This window comes from Pogonomyrmex barbatus, unplaced genomic scaffold (assembly GCF_055798465.1).
Source record: "Pogonomyrmex barbatus isolate J1 unplaced genomic scaffold, ASM5579846v1 scaffold2, whole genome shotgun sequence".
NCBI classification, from domain to species: Eukaryota; Metazoa; Arthropoda; class Insecta; order Hymenoptera; family Formicidae; genus Pogonomyrmex; species Pogonomyrmex barbatus.
In genome coordinates, this window is record NW_028297116.1 from 21,376,673 (window position 1) to 21,399,968 (window position 23,296).

The 23,296-nt window shown below is 42.8% G+C and overlaps 1 protein-coding gene across 1 annotated transcript in view; it reads left to right on the forward strand.

Moving 5' to 3' along the window:
* The window catches only part of LOC105430302 (discoidin domain-containing receptor 2), a 135,804-nt gene that overhangs the window by 103,409 nt on the left and 9,099 nt on the right, over positions 1-23,296 (forward strand). The window contains exons 8-14 of the mRNA XM_089077047.1: positions 7,334-7,673; positions 8,918-9,108; positions 9,456-9,637; positions 13,356-13,478; positions 15,058-15,167; positions 18,467-18,667; positions 20,158-20,250. Coding sequence (XP_088933173.1) covers positions 7,334-7,673; positions 8,918-9,108; positions 9,456-9,637; positions 13,356-13,478; positions 15,058-15,167; positions 18,467-18,667; positions 20,158-20,250 — 1,240 coding nt within the window. The remainder of the gene's footprint in view (positions 1-7,333; positions 7,674-8,917; positions 9,109-9,455; positions 9,638-13,355; positions 13,479-15,057; positions 15,168-18,466; positions 18,668-20,157; positions 20,251-23,296) is intronic.

Genomic DNA, 23,296 nt, shown 5'->3' on the forward strand with positions numbered 1-23,296 from the left:
ACCAACGAGATCACATAAACCAGGCGAGGGAATCTGAAACTCTTTGCCCCTAGTACATTCATAATGCTCGTTCGCCTTGTGCGTCAGAGTACGCCATCGAAATATGCGTCTTTCAGAGCGGTTTAGCGTACAGGTAAACGACGTTAATGCCATGAAGAGAATATTGTACAAAAAGCTCCACTAATTGATGCAAAAAGTAAGAAGAACATCTTAGCAAAAAAAGCAGACTTACGTTGTTGCTAATAATGCGATTGCGATCACTGGAGAAATTCTACAAATATCAAATTTGATGACATGTAATATCTTGATACTATTACTAGTAAAATTGTATAAAATTTGATATTTATAGAATTTTCTCGGTGATCGCAATCGCATTATTAGCAACAAGGTAAGTCTACTTTTCTCGCTAAGAAGTTTTCTTACTTTATAAAAAAAATAACATGATAATTTATTAGTGGTTTCGTAAGGCTACAAAATAAATATCCAGATGACTTATTTTCTGAGAAGTTTAATATGTTCTAATATAGTCGTTATCTTTTTCGAAACTAAACTTCCAAGTTTATCGAATCGATGCATCTTATAAGTTTGGCGAGGTCGACGAATCGCGAATGTTGCAATGCAGCGATCCATCGTAATCGTACCGCGTTCAATCTTCGTTTCAACAATTTGGTTGCGGTGTCTTTGGTTAGACGACAACCAGAGACACGAAGCCCTCCTGAAGCCAGCCCTGCTCAATAGATAATTTCGTACGAATCCCTCTAGTGTACGCTGTGTGAAATCGCACGTACGTCGAATCGCCCCATTCATTTATGAAAAGGACATTACTCCAGAAAGGGCTGGCTTTTGGATGGGCGGGACCAGCGGGAAGCAACAGAAGACGAAGAAAAATGATACGGGCTAACGATACATCCCACGAGTGACCGTCCCGTGACGGATGTTTGTAAATTACGACTCGTGTCTGCACGGGAGGAAATGATATTCCTGGGTGGGATTTCGAGTTCCCTTATGGAGATTTTCACAAGGCGCCAGTGGGCGAAAGGAAGGGTTTCCGGTACCATGTCATTATGATAGTTCAAACGAATGCCCGTAGCACGACTGTGAAACGACATTACGAAGATGTAGGTAAAATTCCCCTGGCGCTATATCTGTTTCTCACATATGATGACAAGATTTTTTTCGTGATTATTCCCCATTATTATAATCCCTTTCGCGATAATATATTTTGAAAATATATTTTGCGATATCGCAATTGCATTACGAGATATTCTTATTATGTATTAGCAATAATAAAAGTGAAATATAATTAATATTTATATTTTATATTTACAAATTTCCAATATTTTCACAAGACATAAAACGGTAGAGATATAAATTACATTAAAATTATCAAAAGAATTAAAAAATTATTTTAAATCAAGATTAACATTTTTTTTTTAATTATTTTAAATTACAATTAAAAAATTATTTCTCAAATTAAAGATGTTTCATCATCTCTGTAATTATAGTTCTTGAAACGAGAAAATTTTGTTTCAACTTATTTAACTCAAAAATATTTCATGCCTTGAGCATTTGATGAGTGACCCTCTCTTTATGGACGAGTCAAGGAGGACTTTCAAATCGGATTCGCGATCCTCGAGACTTATAGATATTCGCGTGGCCGTCGCACCCGACAAAAGGAACTCGTTAAAAGTTTATCGACCATCGTTCGTATATTTTCTCGCAATTTACTGGTGAGCGATATATATATCGTCCGATTCCGCTCTGAGAAAGATAGATAATGGATGCATCTCCGGATGCAGTCGGAGGAGAAAAGATAATGGATGCACCTCTCGCGGCCTCTTTCTCTTCTCGCACGGGTCCTGCAAGGATTTCCAACCCCATCACCCATCCCTCCTTCCTCTCCGATGTCGACAGACATAATTGGACAAAGAAATACGAGGAGACTGCCCATGGATTTCCTCCGTGGAGCTAAAGTCACCATCTCTTTTTCTCTTTCTTCCTTTCCTTCTCGCATACGCGGCCACGTCGTCTTCCGCTTTCTCCATTCCGATTATTCGGGTCCGTTGTAAAAATGATTCACCGCCAACGATCGCTCATACCGGCGGTTTCTTAAATATTCGAAATATCGTGTCCCCCTGTATATCGATATATCAGGAGTTCTTACGACCCGTGAACTCGGGATTGCTTCGAGCGTTATCAGGAAGGAACTCCCTCATCGGGCTAACTTAAAGTACTCTCCTCCGAGGTAGTCGATTATTAATTGACAAAGGCAGGAGCGACGCGAAAAATGTACTTAAACTTGGCTCGTTAATATTATCCTTATGGACTACACCGCGCTGCGTAAAGGGCCGCAGCGCTCCTGGCGAAGTTAATTTATCCTTATCGGCCGGGGATTATTACCGCGTAATTATTCGGTGTTCTTGTGCGGCTTTGTAGACCAAAGTACCGTGGCAACCGATAACGACTAGCCCGAGCACCGAGCTAACCGTGCTTGTGCTTATTTTTAAACAGACATTGAATCACTGCAACCGGCTTATCGATCGCGCTATTTATTGGAAAACAACAACCTCCGAGTTGTTTTGAATCTTTTAACCCGCGATATCCAGTTTCCCATGTTCCTTTTTCTCTTTTATGCGTTTCATTTTATTCCTCTTGAATCTATTAGTAACGCTTACCTAGTTTCTAATTAAAATACTACCTCTCGATTAAGTTTTATCCTACATTCTCCATATATATATATATATATATATATATATATATATAAAGGAAAAATATATGGAACATTTCGCACAATGCGCGATAACGTCGCGACGAGTAATATCACTAGTTTAAGGATTAACTCGCGCATGACGAGTTTCGAAAATATACTGACCCACTGAGAATCGTATGTCGCTCCGCGCTTTATTTAACGTTTAAATCGCATCGCATGCCTCCACGGCGACGGCCCAAAAACAATGCCGCGATCACTGTAGCGCGGTTATTGGAGAAATAAAACGTAGAACGAGACAGGGAAGAGCTGAACAAAAAGCGGCACCGATTGCCGGTGACATCTGACGTGATCGGGAACACACTGGCGGTGATCTCGTCGGACAATCGGGCTTATCCCGCGTCGAGATCGCTGCCGCGATTAAGGTCCCCCGGATCGGGAGCGAGGTCACGAGTCGAGTTTTGCGGGCTGCACCCCCAATCTCGAACGGTAAATCAGCGGGGTTAAAAGACGGCGAAACGGTGCCGGGCGTGGCGTGGCGTGGCCCAGCGCGAGATCAAGGCGCGCATTAGTTGCATTTGACGTTGGTGCGTCAGCTGCATCCGCGACGCGACGCGCACATTTGCACGTGCGTCGCGTCATCGTCGACGTCCACGTCTTGTCGTCGTCGAATCTACGCTCGACTAAGCTGCGGGGCGAAACAGACGCGAACACGTGCGACAGCGACGACGATAAAGTCGGTCTCGGCTTTCACATATCTTCTCTTTCTCCTTCTTTCGTTCGGTTGCCTAGTCTCATTGCTGGTATCTTTTTTATTAAAGAAACGCGGAAAGAGAGAAAATAAACGTTTCATTGCGTATCCTATGACAATGATTTATTGTACCAAAGATATGCGTAAGTTACTGAGTCATTCCACCGCCATCAGCCAACACCCTGATCCAATCGTAAATCTAGTTGGTACAGTCTTCAAGTTGCATTGTATATGCAACCAAAATACATCTCCCTTTCTCTCCTCTCTCTCTCTCTCTCATTGTTTTAATGCGAAATAATCGCGAGTTGGTGTGATGCTATAATTAAACGATATCGTGCGGATTCCAGGCACACAATGTACTTTGGAAAATATTTATTCAAAGGGAAACGGCATGTTTACCGAATTATTCGATGCAAATTTCGTTTATTTTCTTTTTTCGACTGTAATCGAACGCAACATCGCACCGATCTTGGTACATCGAAACGAAATTTAAAAAATTATATAATTTTTTTTTCTCTTCTAAGAATCTTTTTCTCATATTTCTCATATTTTTAAATCTATGATAAACTTTGTTCGCATAAATATAAATATAGAAATCGTAGTAATAATCCATATTACCAATTTAATTTTCCCCTCAAAGACTCGAGAATTTACTGTCGTCGATATCGCAACCACACGCGGCCAATTTTGCGAAATCGCGCGGCGACAACCGTCAGACCTTTTTTATTCAAATCCACACGACCACCCACCGGTGCGAAGAATGTTTCATATCAGATTTCCATGCGGGATCGCGTCGAGAAACGGGCCTTTCGTCGGAGGTCGTCCCGCCGGCGTCATGAATGATGCCCGGCCAGCCATATCAAACGCGACGACGGCTTTGTTTCTGTCCGGCGTAAATCCCGCCGGGAATTTCGCGACGGAATACCGCACGCGCGAAGATTCCGGGGCTGTGAGCTCAACAACGAGCTCCTGCGGCGTGGTTTCTCCTTCCGGACCACCCTATCATCTTCGGCTGGCCTCCCTTCGCGCTTCTGTGCACGTTACGTTTGCCTCGGCCGTCTCGGAGAAACGATCACGCCGAGACGACTCACAAAGCGCGCGTCGGGATTGCACCCGAAGAAATTTATATTCCTGCGCTGGATATTCCAGAGCGACTCTCGCGGAAAATCCAGGGGACGAGCTTCCTCTTCTCGGGAGATATCTCTCCCTTCTCTCCCTCCTCCTCTCGCGAGAATAAGTATGCGGCGTATAAGTGTATACGCCGCATGCGTCGCGTTTTTCTTAAATTAGAATCTTGCTGCGACGCGAGGCGGACGTTCCAACGTTTCTGCGCAAAGGAAGTCTTTGTCGGTGTCGAAAGTATGTTTAATATAATAAAAATAATAGTTAAATCATAACGCCGGATATTCTGAAATTGGATGGTAATATACTTCCAAAACGGATTCCAAATTCCTAAGGGCTTAAAAGTATTCCAGTCCCTTTAATATATATAATGTCAATCCCGAGTGATTATGACAAAAATCTTTTGAATAAAAGTCATTTTAATATTGTAGCTTAAAGCACAAGATTTAATTCTTTAACTTTCGTATTGATAATATAAATATTGTTTTCGATATTTATGATTACTAAGATGTAATGTAACATAGGAAGACGAGAAAGCTGTAGCAATAAAAAGCTTTCAATCAAATCTTGATCAAACTGAAATCGAGTTTCAGTTATATAAACCGTTAATAAAATATATCGATAGTTATGAACTTATTAGCCGATTAAGCAAACATCGCCGGGAGCAGAATTTAATTTCTCTTCATGTTCAGCATGTATCGTCTGCCTGAAATTATTCGCTAAATGAATTGTTAGTTGTTACCAATTAAAAATATGCCAATTACCGCTGTGTACGGGATATTAAATTATTTCAGAGCTGAAATGACGTGCACCACCGGGTAAGCTACTAAACCTACCGACGTTTACGATATGCTTGAATGTTTATTTGATTTACTAACATACAAAACGTTAACATAAAAATACACGCCGGTAGAATTCGTGATTATATTTAATTAATTTAATTAATTGCACCTTGCAACACGCGCAATTTGCAAAGGACGTATTGTGCGAGAGCTCTAGGAAATAGCGGAGTTAGAAGGATAATCCGACCCAATCTTGCAGAAATTGCAGAAATTGCATCAAAACGAAGTTATTTTACTGCACGTAAAACGACGAAATAGAGTTTTCGTAGCGCGCTCCCGCGTAAAAAATTCGAGCAAGAACTTGCTGGAGAATTCCACATGCGAATGCTACGCAAAAAGGCTTCAACGGCAAACTAGGAAGCTGCGCCGTGAATCCGTGCACGTTGCTCCCGTGTGCGTGATTCTTTTTCGTTTCTTCCTGTATGTATGTTATTTCTTGTTCTGTCGGCCGGGCGAGTGAAATGCAACGACAGAAACGGGTGACACCATATTCGTCGAAATGGAAGTACGTCAACTGTGACGAAAATAGGATTTAAAAATTGCCGGCGTATCATAAAATAATAGATAATCATTCGAACGGAAACAAGCTAGGAGGAATTATCTTCATGTACGAATGTTAATCCTACAAAATGGAAAACCGAGACAAATACAGCACACAAGCAATACAGCACAATAGAGAAAAAAACATACAACGTTTGTATGAGCGCGTGCTGTCAATGCGTCTCGTGCTTTCTCGTGAAAAATAATTCTTATCTAATGCATCGCTTCCCCTCCCTCCCTCCCTCCCTCTTCTCATAATTATGGCAAGATGAAACGTAATCCCCCTGCTACTACGACAAGAGAACGGGAAAGCGTATCGTTTTTCGTTAAAGCGCATTATTAAACATCATGAGAGTGACGCGTATAATTACGTTCCGAAAGAACAAACAGCGGGGGTTTAATTACGCAATTTTTGCGCACAAAACAGCCCATCGACAAAAGCGTAATATAATATGTTTACACGTTGAAAGCTCAGCCGGTCTCTCTTTCATGCGATATCGCGATGATAATAAATGGGGAACGTTATCTCTCGCGTTTACGAGAGAAGTGAACCAAGCGACCCTCCCCATAACGAACCTTCGTACATCCTCGCGGCATCCTTAGTGAAGTCGTATGCCAAAGCGCATATAGGTTAATTATATGCTCTACATACGCCCTATACGCCCTATACGCCCTATACGCTCTCACGCATCTATATCTATCTCGCGCGCGTATATTTTGTAATCCTTAGTCCTCAAAGGCAGATCTTTGCGCGCGCCTTATGCACGATTAGCTTAATTTCTAACGCGCATATTAGACGCATCCTTCTGTGAGAGAAACTCCTTAATGCTCGTGCTGTGTACACAGCCCTCGAGCCACAGCGATATATTCCACTCGCGTTAAACGGTGAAAAACAAACTTTTCTAATAATACCATATGTGTATCTCTCAAAGACTTCAGGGTATGTAGAAACTTTTTTTTTTTTTTTAAAGGATGGCAAACATGATACGTGTAATATAATATTATATAATTATAATAGCGAATATAATAACAATAGAGATAATAGCGAAAACAATAATAATGGCAGTTATTAATTGCAATCATAATGTCATAATAATCAAGAGTGATACACACACACACACACACACACACACGCACACACAAAGCACATTAAATATAGTATATCAAATTTCAGTTGTGCATTACATTGGATATCTATATCGCTTAACATGTCTAGAAAATTATACAAAATCAGGGAAATTTAAATATGTATAAATAAATACTGAAGAATTTGAAAATTTAAATGACGAAAATTGAAAACACACATATGTATGTAATTACAATTCTCTCCTCGAGAAAACTGATATTTTTTTTTTTCTTTCTCTTATTTAGATATAGCCCACGGCAACTTCACGCCCGAGGAAGCGCCGACAACCGAATCACCTATCCAGAGTGACGTCTTCGTCGAGAAGAACGGCGCCGCCGAGGACGAGCTTCCGGTTTCGACGGCGAAACACGACGACCCCACGTACATGGCGGTCGTGATCGGCGTGCTGACCGCCGTAATACTTTCACTCGCCGTGGCGATATTTCTGATTGTCTCGCGACACAGGCAACGTAAGTGCTTCGCCAGCCCTATGACCGGTAAAGCCTCTTCGCATCTAGGATCCACCTGCGCCACCGTCGAGAAAGGCGCGGCTTTGATGGCGTATACCTTGGAGGACGATGAAAGGTAAATCGATTATTCGATAATTAATAAAAAAAAGTTAACTATAAAAAGAAAAAAAAAACTGTTAAAAACTGTGCGATTTTAAATGCTGGGAGAAAAAAAATCTGGTGTACAGTCTTCTCGATGTATCTTTATGCATATTTATTGACAGAATTTCCTTATGATTAAAGTGCCAGTTGTTAAAAGGTAAAATAAAATTACGAGCGCGTGTGCATAATTATTATATAAAATGAGCCACGATATTTTAATTAAAATATGAAATGTCTCTCGAATATTTATGATATAATTAAATTGGTCAACTATCGTCTCAATAAGAGACGAGAAAACTCTGAGTCATATTTATTATTTTTTATTGATGTTTTCTTTTTCTATTTTTTTTCGTTTATTGCTCGGTCACATGGATGTCTAGACGAGCGGATACAAAGCCAAGCGAACTCGCTTTTGCATCGCGAAGCGTGTTTAACGATAATACACGACCGCCGTACGAGGCGGTACTCCTCATTTCTTCCAGGTTTGTGTCCGCCCAGAACACGCTCAGATGACGGAAGCGGCCTTCCAATAAACTTTCCATCCACCGCTGCTCGTTAGCGAATGTCCAATAACGTCCAATAACGGACATCCTCGGGCAATATATCGAGTTTGTGCGGCACGAATGTCTCCAAAGGAGATCCTCCGGCCGCCTCGTAACTCCTAAGCATCCTGCACCAGTTTCGGCATCGATCCCCCCTCCCGCGCACCCCGTCCGCTTTGTGCAATCCGATATTGCAGTTGCGAGCTTCCTACCGAAAGAGAGAACGTGTAACGTGCAACTTCAAGTAGGCGTGCGAATGTTGCGCTGGGTCTTTGACAGACCGCGCGCTCCGCACACTAAAATTTTCCCGAGCGGAAAATATACTGCTCTTGAAAACCAAAGATCCGTACGGTCCATGAAGTTATGCCGATACATTTTGTATATGTAATTCTCTTTAAATGCAATATATGGGTTTATATTTAATGATAGACCGTATTAATATTACGATTTAAACAGAGCACTAAAATGTCTACTGTGTAATTTGAGTAAATTGATAGATCGCATGACAAATAGATTGTATATCCAAAAGAGAATATATGCATCGTTGAATTTGGAAGGAATAGCTCATTTCGTTGCGGTTATTGGGAAAATGATATGATTATGAGAAAAATTATTGAATTATCGTTATCTAATAGATGAAAGATCGTAGCTATCAATCGGTCGGTTTCTCTTTCAGATACGCGGGCGGTTCTCTGCCGACTCTGCCGCGCGACCTCGGGAATCGTCTCCTGGACATCGTGAAGTTGGATGACTACCAAGAGCCATATCAGGCGCTAAAGTACGCGCCGTACTACAGCTACAGCACCGTCGTTATGGAGATGAAAGACATGATGCTGAACAACAAGGGCACCAACATCAATCACTCAGGTATGCGACGCTCGCATCTACACCTACATCTGTACAGCATCTATGTATATTCGCAACTACTCGTACACGTGCAAACGCACGCACGTGCGCGCGCGCACGCACACGCACACACACACACACACACACACACACACACACACACACACACACACACACACACACACACACACACACACACACAAATATGTACACACGTACGCATTCCGCGTACACACGTTCAGACGCCGCGGCTTCTCTGCCAACGGCCTTGCACCTACATACATCCCGGCAACAAAGCATTCGCCCTGACCGCAATCAATACGCCATCCCCTTCTGCGCTCGCTCCTCCTTTGCTATATCATCCGCAGCGGTGTACGCGAACGGTGCAGTTGACACGTCGTACGATTATGCGGTACCGGAACTCGGCACGGTGCCCCTGCTCAATCAGGATGCCGGCGTCGGTCGCGGGGCGACCGTCTCCAGCGCCACCGGCGATCAGGACAGCCTCTTCTCCAAAAGCTCGCGAGCCACGAAGACCGAGGACAAGAAGGTGACTCACATTTTCTAACTCTTTCAGAATTTAATTTTATATCTTTTGCGCGAATTAATGATATATAGTTCGATAAATTTAGATTTTAATATTAATCAGAATGTAACAGAAGTGATTTCGCAATTTTACCATGAACAAAGTGAAATCTTTTATATTTTATTAGTATTAATATTCTAAGAATAAAAATTATATAAAAATTTAATAATGGTTTAATGTGGATTTAATGAGGTTTCATTTCCAATATGTAAATTGCATTTATATGCTTACCTTTGATTTTAGGACGCTATTAAAAATTATCTTCTTGATTTAATATGTAAATTAATATCATATATCTTTCTCGTAACGTTTGTATTTATGTCTCATTATCTGATTAAAATAGAGAATAAAAAAGTATTCTTAATTTATTTAATATGATATTTCATATAATCGTGGATATCACATGCTAACGATGGGAATCAAAATTAATCAAGAAAGAAAAGTGATAGCATTAAAGATTAACGAATATCGCCGACTGATCTTAGCGTGCGCCCTATAAATAAAGAGTCGAGAAAAATGCCCGCCGTTGTCATGCCATTAAACGTAACTTTCCACCGGTCGGAGATAAATTCACAATTAATAATTTAAATCAATATGGTGGAACGAGAGCGCGGAACATTTGGGGCGGATATACCTCCCGTGGGTACAGTATAACGTAGCTCGTATCCAGAATGCCAGAGCCGCTGTATGAGGGCGGAAAAGAGCGCAGGAACCCCTCCGGACCGACGTCGAACACGCGAGAGACGATCCCCTTGGGTTCTCCATCGGCATAAAAAGAATCACGGGATCGTGACCGAAGATCAATTTAAAAGCGCGCGTGTAATCGGCATTGACAGATATCTTTTTGTTATATCGACGGTACGACGGTATCAATCAGCCAGAGGCAGGCAATACTTATACTCATATGCAATGAAAGCTCTCTTCGAAATATTCATTTGAGTTTATGCACCTTTCACATACGGAAATAATGTCATAAATATATCGCAATAAATTTCGCACGTTATTTTTCCTATCGTACGATTATCTTTACGCCGATTATCACTGACTGTGAGTATAATCTATTTGACATGATTGATATAAAGTTTACATGAAATTTATTTTTTGTTTTATATGCTGCAAGCCTGTGAGATTTCTCAAAGTTTAATATTTTTAGTCTAGATTTTATTACCAATTAAACAATAAAAGATATTGATAACATATTTTTAAGATCAAACACATTGTATTAATTATCACTATTAATTATCCAAGACATTTTTGGAATTATTTTCATTACGTTTTTAATGTCCGTTCGACATATAAAAATATCTATTTTGTATCTATGTTGTACATGATTGTAACTTTCACGTGTAGGACAACGGAAACAATTACCGCGGCAATCTCCGCGATCGAACCCCGCGAAATATCGTTCCCGTGACAGGAACGACGCGACTTCGGAAAAGGATAATTGGAACGAACCGCCGAACAAGCGACAGACGCAAAAGCAACCGATATGTAACGCGGTTCTGCTTAGACAATAAATCGCTATCGCTCGTTCCACACACACACACACACACACACACACACACACACACACACGCGCGCGCGCGCGCGCGCGCCGGAAATACGGCCGGAGACTGACGGCGTAGTCAACATTGTCCGCGGAATCGATCGATTGATCGCCGTCGTCGTTCGGCCTGTAAACGAACTCCCGTCGACAGAACACGTCGACGGGATACGTCGACGGGGATCCTCCCGCGGATATGTCCGTCGCTGCAACCCTCATGGTATGTATCATCATTACGCGGTCCAGCGGCTTTTGGTTCAGTCCGTTCCGTTAATTGCGGAGAGAAAGCGCGTCGTGTAATCATGTTTCCAACCCCGCCTTCCCAGCGGCGGGACTCATCCGACCATCATCCCAAAAATATCGCGATAGGGGTTGATTTCACAGCCAACCATCCCGGCACTAAGCACCGACGAAAGCCTACGGTTCGTGCGAAACACAAGTTCTCCCTTATTTTTTTTTTTAATCGCATGACGATCAGTGGATCTTACAACGACAAAATGGCATGGCACGGAAAGTACACGTTACAGAACATTAAATTATTTTTAACGCCTGACTTCGAAACATATAGGATTACGTAATTTAGGAGCTACATTGCGCGCGACTGTCTGTCTATTAACGCGTATATTCGCACGTAAAAAAAAAAAACATTTCGACAGCCGAGTAAAATATATCTCGCGAAATATATTTCTCGATAAAACCAGCACGCTCTGAAAAATTGTGACACTCTTTATTACGAATTTCGTTGTGAATGCGAGAAGTCGCTCGTTAATCATACGGCAGACGATTCAGACGTCCGAAATGTCTATCCTTTTTTTTTTTTTTTTTTCACCGTGTAATATTGCTCTGAATAGGAATTCGACACATCCACGTCGGGAACCACAAGGGAGGAGAATACTTGATAAGCATTTGCCACCCTGTTCCACGATCGATTCCCTCGAAGCCATGAATGCGAACAGCTTCTTCACTGTCGAGTGAGTCCTTTCTCTGCGTCGGGATACGCGTGTGTCCCACGGATAGACACATCTGGTATCGCGGTTTGCGTACGGTTTCCGCGGCGTGAATCGAGATTGATCCGGGCACAATGCTCGGGACGGGACGCTCCAGATCCGAAAGTGCCCGTGTCTACGTCGAGACGTCTGCACGTGATTGACACCCGACAGCGCCACTCGAAACAGTCAAAACATTTCACCCCATGTCGCGTCGAGTCTGGCCTTGACGCTTCGTAGCAACGCCAATCATCCTTCTCCGCGGATTCACTGTTATCCGTAAAACGGAGATTACTCGGCAAATATCCGGCACTAGTTCGACAATATTTCTTTTCATCGTCGCTCTCACTTGTGAGAATGTCGCGTCTTCGAACGACTTCCGCGATCGCGTATCCCCGAATGAGAATGAGTTTGCTCACCGGCATATTATTCACCGCTCTACATTAATTCATACACGGAGAGTTTTGCTGAAAAAAACCTAAAAATTTGATCAGATACAAATGTAAAAATAATTTTATCGGTTTTAGAAGATAAAAAATTTTTGCATATTATTATTACTATTATACTGAAACAAGAATTTTGATGGTCCAACAAAATTATTTTCAGATTTTTATCTGGCCAAATTTTTAGATTTATCAGCAAAACCGTTCTCTCCGTGCGACTATCCATAAACAATGGAATATTTATAAATCCCGTGTCCTCTGTGATTTTTCGAATGATCCAGATTTCTATGTCACTCACTTTGACGAAAATGTTATTGCGATGTAATTCTTCATGTACTCTCTTCACGTGTACTCAAAAAATATATATTTCATGATCCGAGAGCGGAATTTCTCGATGAAAATAGCGCGAGATATATATCACGTTCGTATCTAACGTTGTACAAGTCCATCGGCTTTTACCAATCGACAATGGGATAGTTCACGACCAATGGAACACTTGTAAGTTGTGCTACAGTTCCGCGCTCTCTCTCTCTCGTGCACTCGATAATCCGCAGACGCGAACGCGAGGATCGAAGGGGGTAAGCTGTTTGTCGAATGACGGCCGTAGATTCTGCGATACCCACGATGCGCCCCGGCGCGACTAGCGTGATCATAGATCGTTGATTATCGTCGGATAGCCCGCACAATGCATTTGCGCTTTCGTGTTGCAGTCGCCGACTCAACAGGAGGTGCTCTCGGCCCTGAAGAGACGTCTGGAGCAGACGAGCGTACCGCTCTTCCCACGGCATCGCCTTCGCATGCTCTCCAAGCTCGCCGAAGGCGCCTTCGGAACGGTAATGACATCGTTATTACACTCGCGAATAATAAGTATATATTATCCAATTAGACACAGAACTGAATAAGCCGGTGAATCATTCCCGTCCGTTACGTTAGTCAATTGATGCCGGCCGGGCTATTTCAATTTCGAGATCTCGTAAAAATGGCTTTACAATTATTTATGCGCTTGACATATCTCTTACACTCTCGAATTTGCTTTAAGAATTATCGGATCGGAGGACTTCGTATTTCTCGTATTTTAAAGAAACGCGGAATTACTATCGTGTAATGTGTACTATAGAAAAATTTATCACACTCAATTTATCAGCATTACCGCGCTTGTCGTTATACCGATTGCACGCGGATAAAGCAAGCCCGTGTCGAATCCCCGAGTGAATTTACGCAACGTGTCGCAACTCCTCTGTCGCAGCAACGATCGCGAAATCAATCCGTTTGTTGGCCGCACGGCGCGCACGGGCAATTCAACGTGCGCAGGATGCGCAACAATACGTCGATTAATGAAGTACCCGGGACGCGTTATTCTTCGCCGGCACAATGGCGCCTCGTCGGGGTCGTCGAAGATAATCAGTTTAGGATGCGTTAGAGCGGCTAATAATTCCCTTTTGTTTCCCGCCCCGGGTACCGGCGACGCGTCGTTAATGACGCCCGGCGAGGAGGAGGAGGAGGAGGAGGTGATGGAGAAGGTGGAGGCGGAGGAGGAGGATCGCCGAAACATTCGCACGTTTGTTTTGTGCAGTTCGCCAATTGCCGCGTCAGGTTTCCGCGAACGTGGGGACTTCCCACGAGTTCGCGAGATCGATCACGTCGATCTCGATCCGCTCGACGCGTGAGATCAATCGTGCGAGATTGTCAGAAGATCGTCGAAAGTTCCAGGAGAGAATCGCGATGCGTTACGCGATGCATACGATGATCGATTATACTTTACTTCCATTCTAAACCTATCTGCGGGCTACGATTATTAAGATTCGCGTAGAATTCGCCAAATTGCATTTTCACCGGTTAATGAAAAGAATATATTCTTTTAATTCGTTACCACCGTAAAGTAAAGAAAGGATAAAATTGCAGGATAAATCCGTTCTTGGAACTATGTAATATAAGAGTAAACTGTGTGAATTCCCCTTCTGGCTTGTATTTATTTAAATTTTATTATGTTGCGAGAGACTCCGCATTTTCTTTACAAATAATATGTGGAAAATAAAATTAAAAATTGCAAAGCGAAATATTAAAAATATATCTTTACTTGATAATATATTTATAAAATTTTCTCGATATTATATATCATTAATCTCTTGATATATAAAAGATACAGGACAGTCTGCTTTGTATAATTAAAAAACCAAATGGAAATTACTAATCTGGCGATATTATTATCATTATTATTTATAATTTATGCAAACGGACAAAATATGATATAAACAGCATAAAGCTCGACTTAAGAAAAATATATACGATGAGATTCGGCAAAATCACGATGGTAGATTGCAGAATTTCCGTTATTTCTGCCAAATTTGTTTCAATCACTAGTAGTTTTTATGCATATACGTAACGCAATTCAAACAAATTATACGTATAAAGGTATACGTGGCGGAAGCTGAAGGGATTCCGGAATATGGAACGACGACTACCCTCGGCAAGCGACTCGTCGCCGTCAAGTTTTTACTGCCGGAAGCCAGCGAGAAGGAAAAGTGAGTATACACGTCCATATGGAAGCCGCGATTTGCATTCTGTTTCGTTACGATGACGCTCGATTGAGCGTGCATGTCTTCCCCTGGCTCGTTTCCTCCACAATATACGACGATAAACCTTTTATATCCGCGTGGAGACGAGTTTCTGCGCCTGCTATCCGGGTCGCGTTTTATGCGGCGTTCATTATTAATATCGGCCGGGAGATCATGAGGTATCCTCACTTCCGCGAACGGACAGAATCGATAATCGACGTCGAGAAGACGCGATTTCCAGACGCATCGTGAAACAAATTGATTGCAAAATGCTAAGGTAAGGTACATTCAAGTCCAGCGAACTTTTTACGCGTTAGATAAGATCTATGCTTCCCTCAAATATGTACGTTCTCTTTCTCTCTTTCTCTCCTCTCTTCGCCTGCCATCGCGCAGGCATTGCAAGCAGAGTTTTGTTTCCGACTCGATACCCCGCAGTATCGAAATTTACATAAGAGGAAATCTCCGCGAGATGAAAATCCGGGGGATCCGCGCGCGTAACGTAAACGCGATGAAACGCGCGCGTCCAAAAATGCGATAGCGAAAGAGCGGGAGGGCAACGAGTTAAATTATACGAGAGGAAAGAGAGAGAGAAATCGTTCTCGTGGCGGACGCGATATATCGAATTTGGAGATAGAGAGCTGACGGTCCCCGGCCGCGTCCTCCGGCCCGGCGATCCGCATGCGACGATCCACGTCGCGCCGCGGCGTCCGCCGAGGAAGCCCCGCGGCGGCGAAACGTCCGGATATACCGTTCCCGGACGATCGTTCTCGCGGCTATCGCGTCAGACATCAGAAAAAGGCCAGTTCGATTCCACGAATGGAACGGATTTGCATACAATGACCGGGAGAGATAGGGTATCGGGCCGACTTTGGCGCGCGCGCTACGAGCCGATGTGCGCGGAACGAAAGGCGGGTGACCTCGTAGCGGAGATGACAAAGCTTCCCACCGACGAACATCGACGAAAATCGACGACCCCCTTCCCCCCCCCTCTCCCCATCGTAGATGCCGCATTGCCCGGGACTCGTCGCGTTCGGAGCAGAACCTCGGAACCTCGAAGGGAAATTCCGTCGATCCCGCTCGCGGAACAATCTGTCGGACGTCTGAGACGACGCGGGACGGAATGGCGAGCAATTTGGCTGATTTAGCGTGCACGAGTCCTATCCTACTTGCGCGAGGAATTGCCCTGCATATTGCAATTTCGTAACAACGCCCGGCACGATGCGGCCACGTTGCGCACAAAGTGATTGCACAAGCAGTCTTGCGAAAGTGATTAATTTAGTGTTAATCGTTATCTGTCTCTCCCCTCTCTCTTTCTCTTTCTCGAGCGCTCTAAATAATCTTCATCGACGTTCCGCTCTCTCCGGGAAGATCATTTTTCACGTAATCGATCCTTCGCTTCGACCTTTACGAGAATATCACGAGACTCACGCGAGATCTACTGGCGCCTTAGACGTTTCAGTTAAGAGAAGAAGAGACTTTCAAGTGCCGGGAAAATCCGCGGGCAAAAATCATTCGACAGTTCCTGTCGAAACCCTGTACAGCGACTAGAATATACGAATATATAGCCTCCGAGGCCCGTCATATTTTACCTCTACTACGAGCGCCGAAAGATACTCGGATCCTCAGCATCCGCTCACGCAACAAGCTCCTATCGCGCTGATGACTTATAGCGTCTCGTGACTGCATCGAGCGAGTTCGCCCTCCGCGTCGAAACGCGAACAGTTGCGACGACAGAAGAGCTACAAATCCGTCGCGAAATATAAAGAGAACCTTTCCTGCGACAGTTCGTCATCCATTTTACTCCAAAGATTACATATTTATGACGTGTAATTAGCTTTGTGTCCCTTTGCCCGAATCAATGCCTGATTAACTCTCGTCATTGTTATCCTTTCGCATCGAAATTCACATCGCCTCCTGCATTCGTCGTGCGTGGAATAACGCGATTGCAAAGGCTTTCTGCGCGTTTGTAAATAAGGAAAGTACAACAGGGGATGTGCTTGCATGTGTAGCCCTTCCTTTAGAGAAGGCTGTGCTGACGGCAGATAAGGAATGTTTTATGCGTCGTGTCTGGTATCGCATATTACGGTGCACGACCCGCGATCTGATACTTTATTAAAAATAACGCATCGGCTCGATTGCTTCGGTTTGCATTTTTAGATGACGGATATATCATCCCTTACCAAGCTTAACAAAACCACGGAATGACATGGAATTTTTAAAAAATGGCTAATTCGTTAAGATCTGCTTACTAGAGTTCCATTCTTACTTAATTCGAGAAGTTATAATTAAATTTTAATAACATTTTTCCCTACATTTCCCGAAATGTGCGTTTGGCAGCAGTGATCTTCTTGCAGATTTATATTTATAATATTGATAAATACTTTGTTGTCGAGAAGAAAGAGTGTCTGTTCTAGAAGTCATAGAAATGAAATTAAATTTGGCGGATTTGGCACATTCGCGGTAGCGTCGCGGGTGCGGAATCGGGAACGTTCTCGCCGAATGTAATCGCCGACGCCAGCGGCACAAGAGAGGAGAGACTGAACCGCGAGCAGGAACTTTCGACTAATGCGACGTTATTAACCCGCCCTTAGGAGTGGCGGTAACGTTAAACGGGCTATTTTGCATATAGTGGCCCAACGACAGGACCGTGCGTTTCGCCCACGTCGCGGCTCAAAGGTGTCGCGCGACAATCGCGGGATTTGCAGTTTACGGCGAATCGATACGCCGAGCACCGCAGTTTCGTTAACGGTCGCGTTAAGTTATCACGCGAGAGTGCCATTACCAAGCCGATCGTAAGTAAGGCCGGAGTATAACGATGCTGCGTGAAAAGGCGCGTCGTGCATATGTACTCACGCACGGAAAACACTTCCCTTATCCGGAAGTGCTCGGCCCAGCGAACTGGACGACGACCGCGGTCGTTAACGTTGTACGAACTCGTCCGGCTCGCAACGCGATACGAAAGTCATTATCTGAGTTACGGTGATTCTTGTTACCTCAGAGCGTTATCAAATTTACCCACTTGTTGCCTTATTATTTTGTATTTATATACATATTCTGTATCTTACATTTCTCATAACACGAATATATATTATATTTAATATCTCGTGTTTTTTCAAAAATCTATCTTCTTTTTAAACCTAATATATAATCGAGGCAATATCAAAGTAATTAGACTTCTTTCATTTTGCAACTTCTCGCGGGATTAATTAATTATGGCGGCAATTACAGTGATAACTCACTGAAGAAACTGGGTTGATCCTACACAGGTTGGACTTCCAAAGAGACGTGAGGATTCTAGCTGCTCTGGAAGATCGCAATATCGCACGAGTCTTGGGCGCCTGTTACCGCGAGGAACCATATTGCGTGGTGATGGAATATCTAGAACACGGGGATCTCTGTCAGTTTCTCAAGACGCATATCACTGCCGAGGACGCGCATTCCATGCCGATTGGCGTCAAGACTCTCAGGTAACTTTCTGTGACGCATTTCAACATTAATCAAGGCGCAATCCTCTCCGTATCACGACCAACTTCTCCGAAAATTATTAGTCAGCATTAACGTTTATTAATTGCTAATTTATAAATTTAAAACAAGTCACTTTTAACGTTAGACATTATTAAATTTTTTTCATTTCATCATTAGAGTGTAATTTAATGTATCACTTTAATGTATCACTTTCAATTATTTTTCTGCTGACTTGTTATTACTGACTTTTATTGATATAGTGAAAGAGCAGTGTTTATTAAAACATTCGCTGTCGCTTTTCCAAAAAAATGGCACGCGTGCAGGATGTTTCATATAACGGCCGTCGCCGAAATTGAACGTTCCCAAATAAAAGCAATACAGTATCTTCAAAAAATATCAAATTGGAGTACCTTTCGTGAATAAAATTGGCAAAAAGTCATGAAATATATATCTGTATGAGTTTGAAAGCAATACCATTTTGTAAAAAAAAAAAAAACAAAAAAAAACATATTTGACTAAAACGATATGAAGATTTTCGATCGTTATAACGTCTCTTGAAAATATAATTAAACATTCATATCGCGACGATTAATCCTCTTACTATCTCGTATCAAAGCTTGAAAAATCCACGAACGGATCTTTACGGTAATTATCAGAGTGATGATAAGTTTCATAATATGATCATAAATTTTGATTCGCCCATTCTGGATTTCCTAACACTGCGGATAAGTGCTACGCAATATAGATAAGCGCGTATTCCTTAAATCGTGATGGAAATTTCTTGTTTTGCATGTTGAAACTGCTAATATTTTGCGAAAGTCTCATAAAAGATAAAAGTACGTATCGATTGCCTTCAATAATTTTGATACTGAGAACTCAACGACATCAAATATATCGTATTTAACGTGTTTGCCTGTGTTTAAATATGTAGCATCAGAGATAGTTATTTTAATGATATCGATCCTTTAAAAATCATCTCTTAGATAATGATTGTTATTATCATCACATTGCACTTTTAATGATAAAATGAACTGTATTATCCATGTAAATCCGAAAAGAAAGTCTAATCCTTCATTATTCTGGCACTGTTTGATAACTCGTCTACTGTAACGTTAATTTACGAGCATATTACGTAATGTATGTAGATACGACTGCGTTGGCGTATCACGACGTACTTGTTGTTACCGAGCTTAAAGTATTCAAGATTACGGTTCCCGAAGTGCTGCAATCGTCTCTAACGAGCCGGAGCTCAGTTTCATTTCCAACGAACTGCCGTCGCTGAAGTTAACACGCAATAAGTTTCTCCCGTGCGCGAGTTTGACGCGTTTATTAATCGTGAGCGACGCACAACCCTGACGCAGCCCCCCAATTCTCGTCGACCTACACCTCGGAGGAATCCCTCCGAGGCGATGGCGGTCGGGAGTATTCGAGTGCGAGTGCGAATACCTTAACTTCGTCGCAGGAAACTCACGCCACTTCGTCGTCGTTTCAGTTTCAACTGTCTCATCTACATGGCGGCGCAGATCGCGTCGGGCATGCGGTATCTGGAGAACCTGAACTTCGTTCATCGAGATCTGGCTACCAGGTGAGTACAATGAGACTTTGCCGAAACGAATCTCTCGCGGATTCGCTTTCATCTCTCGAGAATAAACTTACGTATAGTGGGGCTTTATCACCCTCGACCGGTATTCACTCTATATCTAAACATTCCATAGTTCTCGTCCTTAGTTTGCATAGTACGCGATTTATTCGCAATTCGGGCAAAGACGAAGAATCAATTTAAAGATTTTCAAATACTTGATGTATTTTAAAAAAGCAAGACGACGATATTGCGAACTTTTTTGTCACGCGCTCGATAAACGACGAGCGTATTTCTAAAGAGCCCGTCATATTTCGCACACGATTCTTACATTAAACGAAACTGGAGAACGAATCAGAGATTTGAATAGACGTGAATATTAAGCTCTTCCTCACGCGAGTGCATCGATGCGCGTCGAGGAGATGTAAGATTACAAGGGAATCTTCTCGGTCGATGTAGCGCGAGGAAAATTACAACGCTTTCGTGGCGGCAACAATATACAGAGGGATTTATAATTCCCGACGACAGCAGCCGGGGATGATCCCCTGGTCGCGGGGGGAGAAACAGGTTGTAAAACGCGACGTATATTCCGTCGTACAATTTTTATTGAAAAGTAATTTCAAAAGTCGGTTGCGGCCAAACGCACGGAAGAGGTATGGCACGGCGTGAATGTGTCGCGGCATGGTTTTTACGTTATTGCGGAAGGGATAAATGGATCCGTTGCGCTCTTGATTTATATCTCCCGACGTAAATTCACTCACCCTTCCGGATGTATTTTTCCCCGTCTCGCTTTCCGCTCTATCGGCCGACAAGACACCCCGTGCTCGCGTTCTATCGACTTTAAATCGTCGCGAATCGAGATCGCGCGATTGCCTTTCGACGGATGTGCGACCCTCACGATCTCATTTGAGATTATGCCGTCCGCTTTAATTGGCACAGTCTAATAACTAACAGAGATATTCTCGCGGCGTGTGGTTGTACCCGGGAACGTGTACGTACGATGGAGGGAGGATTTTACCACGTCAAGAGCCCGATGCACCCGTTGAAACGGGACGGGGCACCGATATCGATTCTCCCCCTCCTCCCTCCCCCCTTCCCTGTTACACTCTCAGGATGAAATTGAATTATACCAACCCCCGTAGTGCATTTCCATAAGCCCCAAAACAAACGGAGCCAGGAACCGCATGGGAAATCAACGATTTGTTAGTGAATCGTCGCGAGGAATGCAGCGAGAAGAGCAAGCAGCCAGTTTGTGAATGGTGGCGTGGCCTCAGTGTAGAAAATTTCAATGTTTTCTTTTTTTTTTTTGTAATCCAATCTCGTCCAATTGTCGTAACCATCTGGATCAGCTTCTGACATTGTGTTCCTCGTAGATCGCTCGTGGATGCGATTCCACTGGGTTTTTCGCGGGAGCCAATCCTCCAAAGTGACTTCGAGCACACAATAGCCCACTTTCCTCAATCTAACATAATGGCCCAATATTTGTCACGTTTGCGGTCAATTTTTCTCTCAAACGGTAAAAAAATTTCCGCCTCACGCGCATTAAATATAATTCAAGCTTATTGAGAAAGGGCCGACTGTTGTCTAAAAAAAAAAAGAGAAAAAAAAGAGCGCGTACATTTTTAATACATTTCGATCCAAATACGTCTGCCGCTAAAAGCATAGGGGTTAAAATTTAAGAAGGCTGTGCTAGTAATGAAATTTTAATACCGGAACTTGCAGATTAAGATACTTATTCTGCTTGAATTTTCCATCGACTATAGGTAATGCGCGGGCGCTCGTAAAATTAATGAAAATACTACGTGCAAAATGTGCATTGCATCGATCCATTTGATTGAACGTAGTTTAAAATCGATATTACATAAATTATATAATGTATTAATTAATTACACCGTGACATTCCACATTTAGCCACTCACTGTGTTTTGTTAAATTCCATACGCTTTCGCTCGAATGAATTTCGCTTATTTTCCAAACTTTTAATATTTCCAGAGATAAATCTCCACGATGATCTTCATGCCACCACGTAACGTATACACTGGACGGTATCTATGATCATCGATCTACGAATACAAAGTACACCTCGTGTATGGAACGAAGTCCATCTACGTGGCTGTTATTGAAATGCAATGGCCATCTCGCCGAATCGATAGGACGTTTAGATGCACATATGTGCATATATGTATATCTTCCGCACACACGCGGGCGCACATTCGCGCAAACCGCCGAGCTCTCATAGCACGTGGGACCTAGTTTCCGACTGGACAGTGTTTCTCAAACGTTCGCTCGTAAATCTTAATGTATAACGAGAGACACTTCCTGCGAAGCTTTCACGATGATATCAGCCCTGTCAGCATTCCTGAGGGCTTTTGACACGGTTTGACCCGTCGATTGCAGAAATATCGTCCAGAAGTATCGTCAGAACTACTTCTACGTCGCCCCAACCTGTTTCTCTCTCGCGTGCTCCATCATCACGTACAGTTAAATCAATAAAATACTTATTTGAATTAACGAAAATGGATATAAGTAAATTCAACGTTGTAATTTCAATTTTACATTAGAAATAATATACGGTAAAATTTTAAATATTAAAAGGTACCATTAAAAGGTGCTCGCTAATGTTCGAAAGGAGATGTCCGATTTACGTTGTTCACATTTTCATGACAAAATGCTAATGACATAATCACAGATTTAAAAATACTCTCTGAGGCATTAGAGGAAGTGAAATATCCACGTCTGCAATCGCAGCCGCCATAATCCTTTAGTTAAATTTTTAACAAGCTGCGCACGGAGCTTTGTGAAATTTCAGTGACACTCGCGTCAAAACCGCGCGACGCGTTATCCTTCTCTGTGCTTTTGTGAGAAAAAAGCGGAATACGATCCGATCGCGTTGCAAATAGATCGATGCCTTTTGTATAGGCGGCGGGATTTAATCAAAATTTAATCAGAATTTAATGGCGCCGCCGCTGAACTTCCACTTTGATGGCACACGTCAGCGTGACGAACCGACGATATTCAGTGAAATACGCGACCGTATGGGAATTCCACCGTG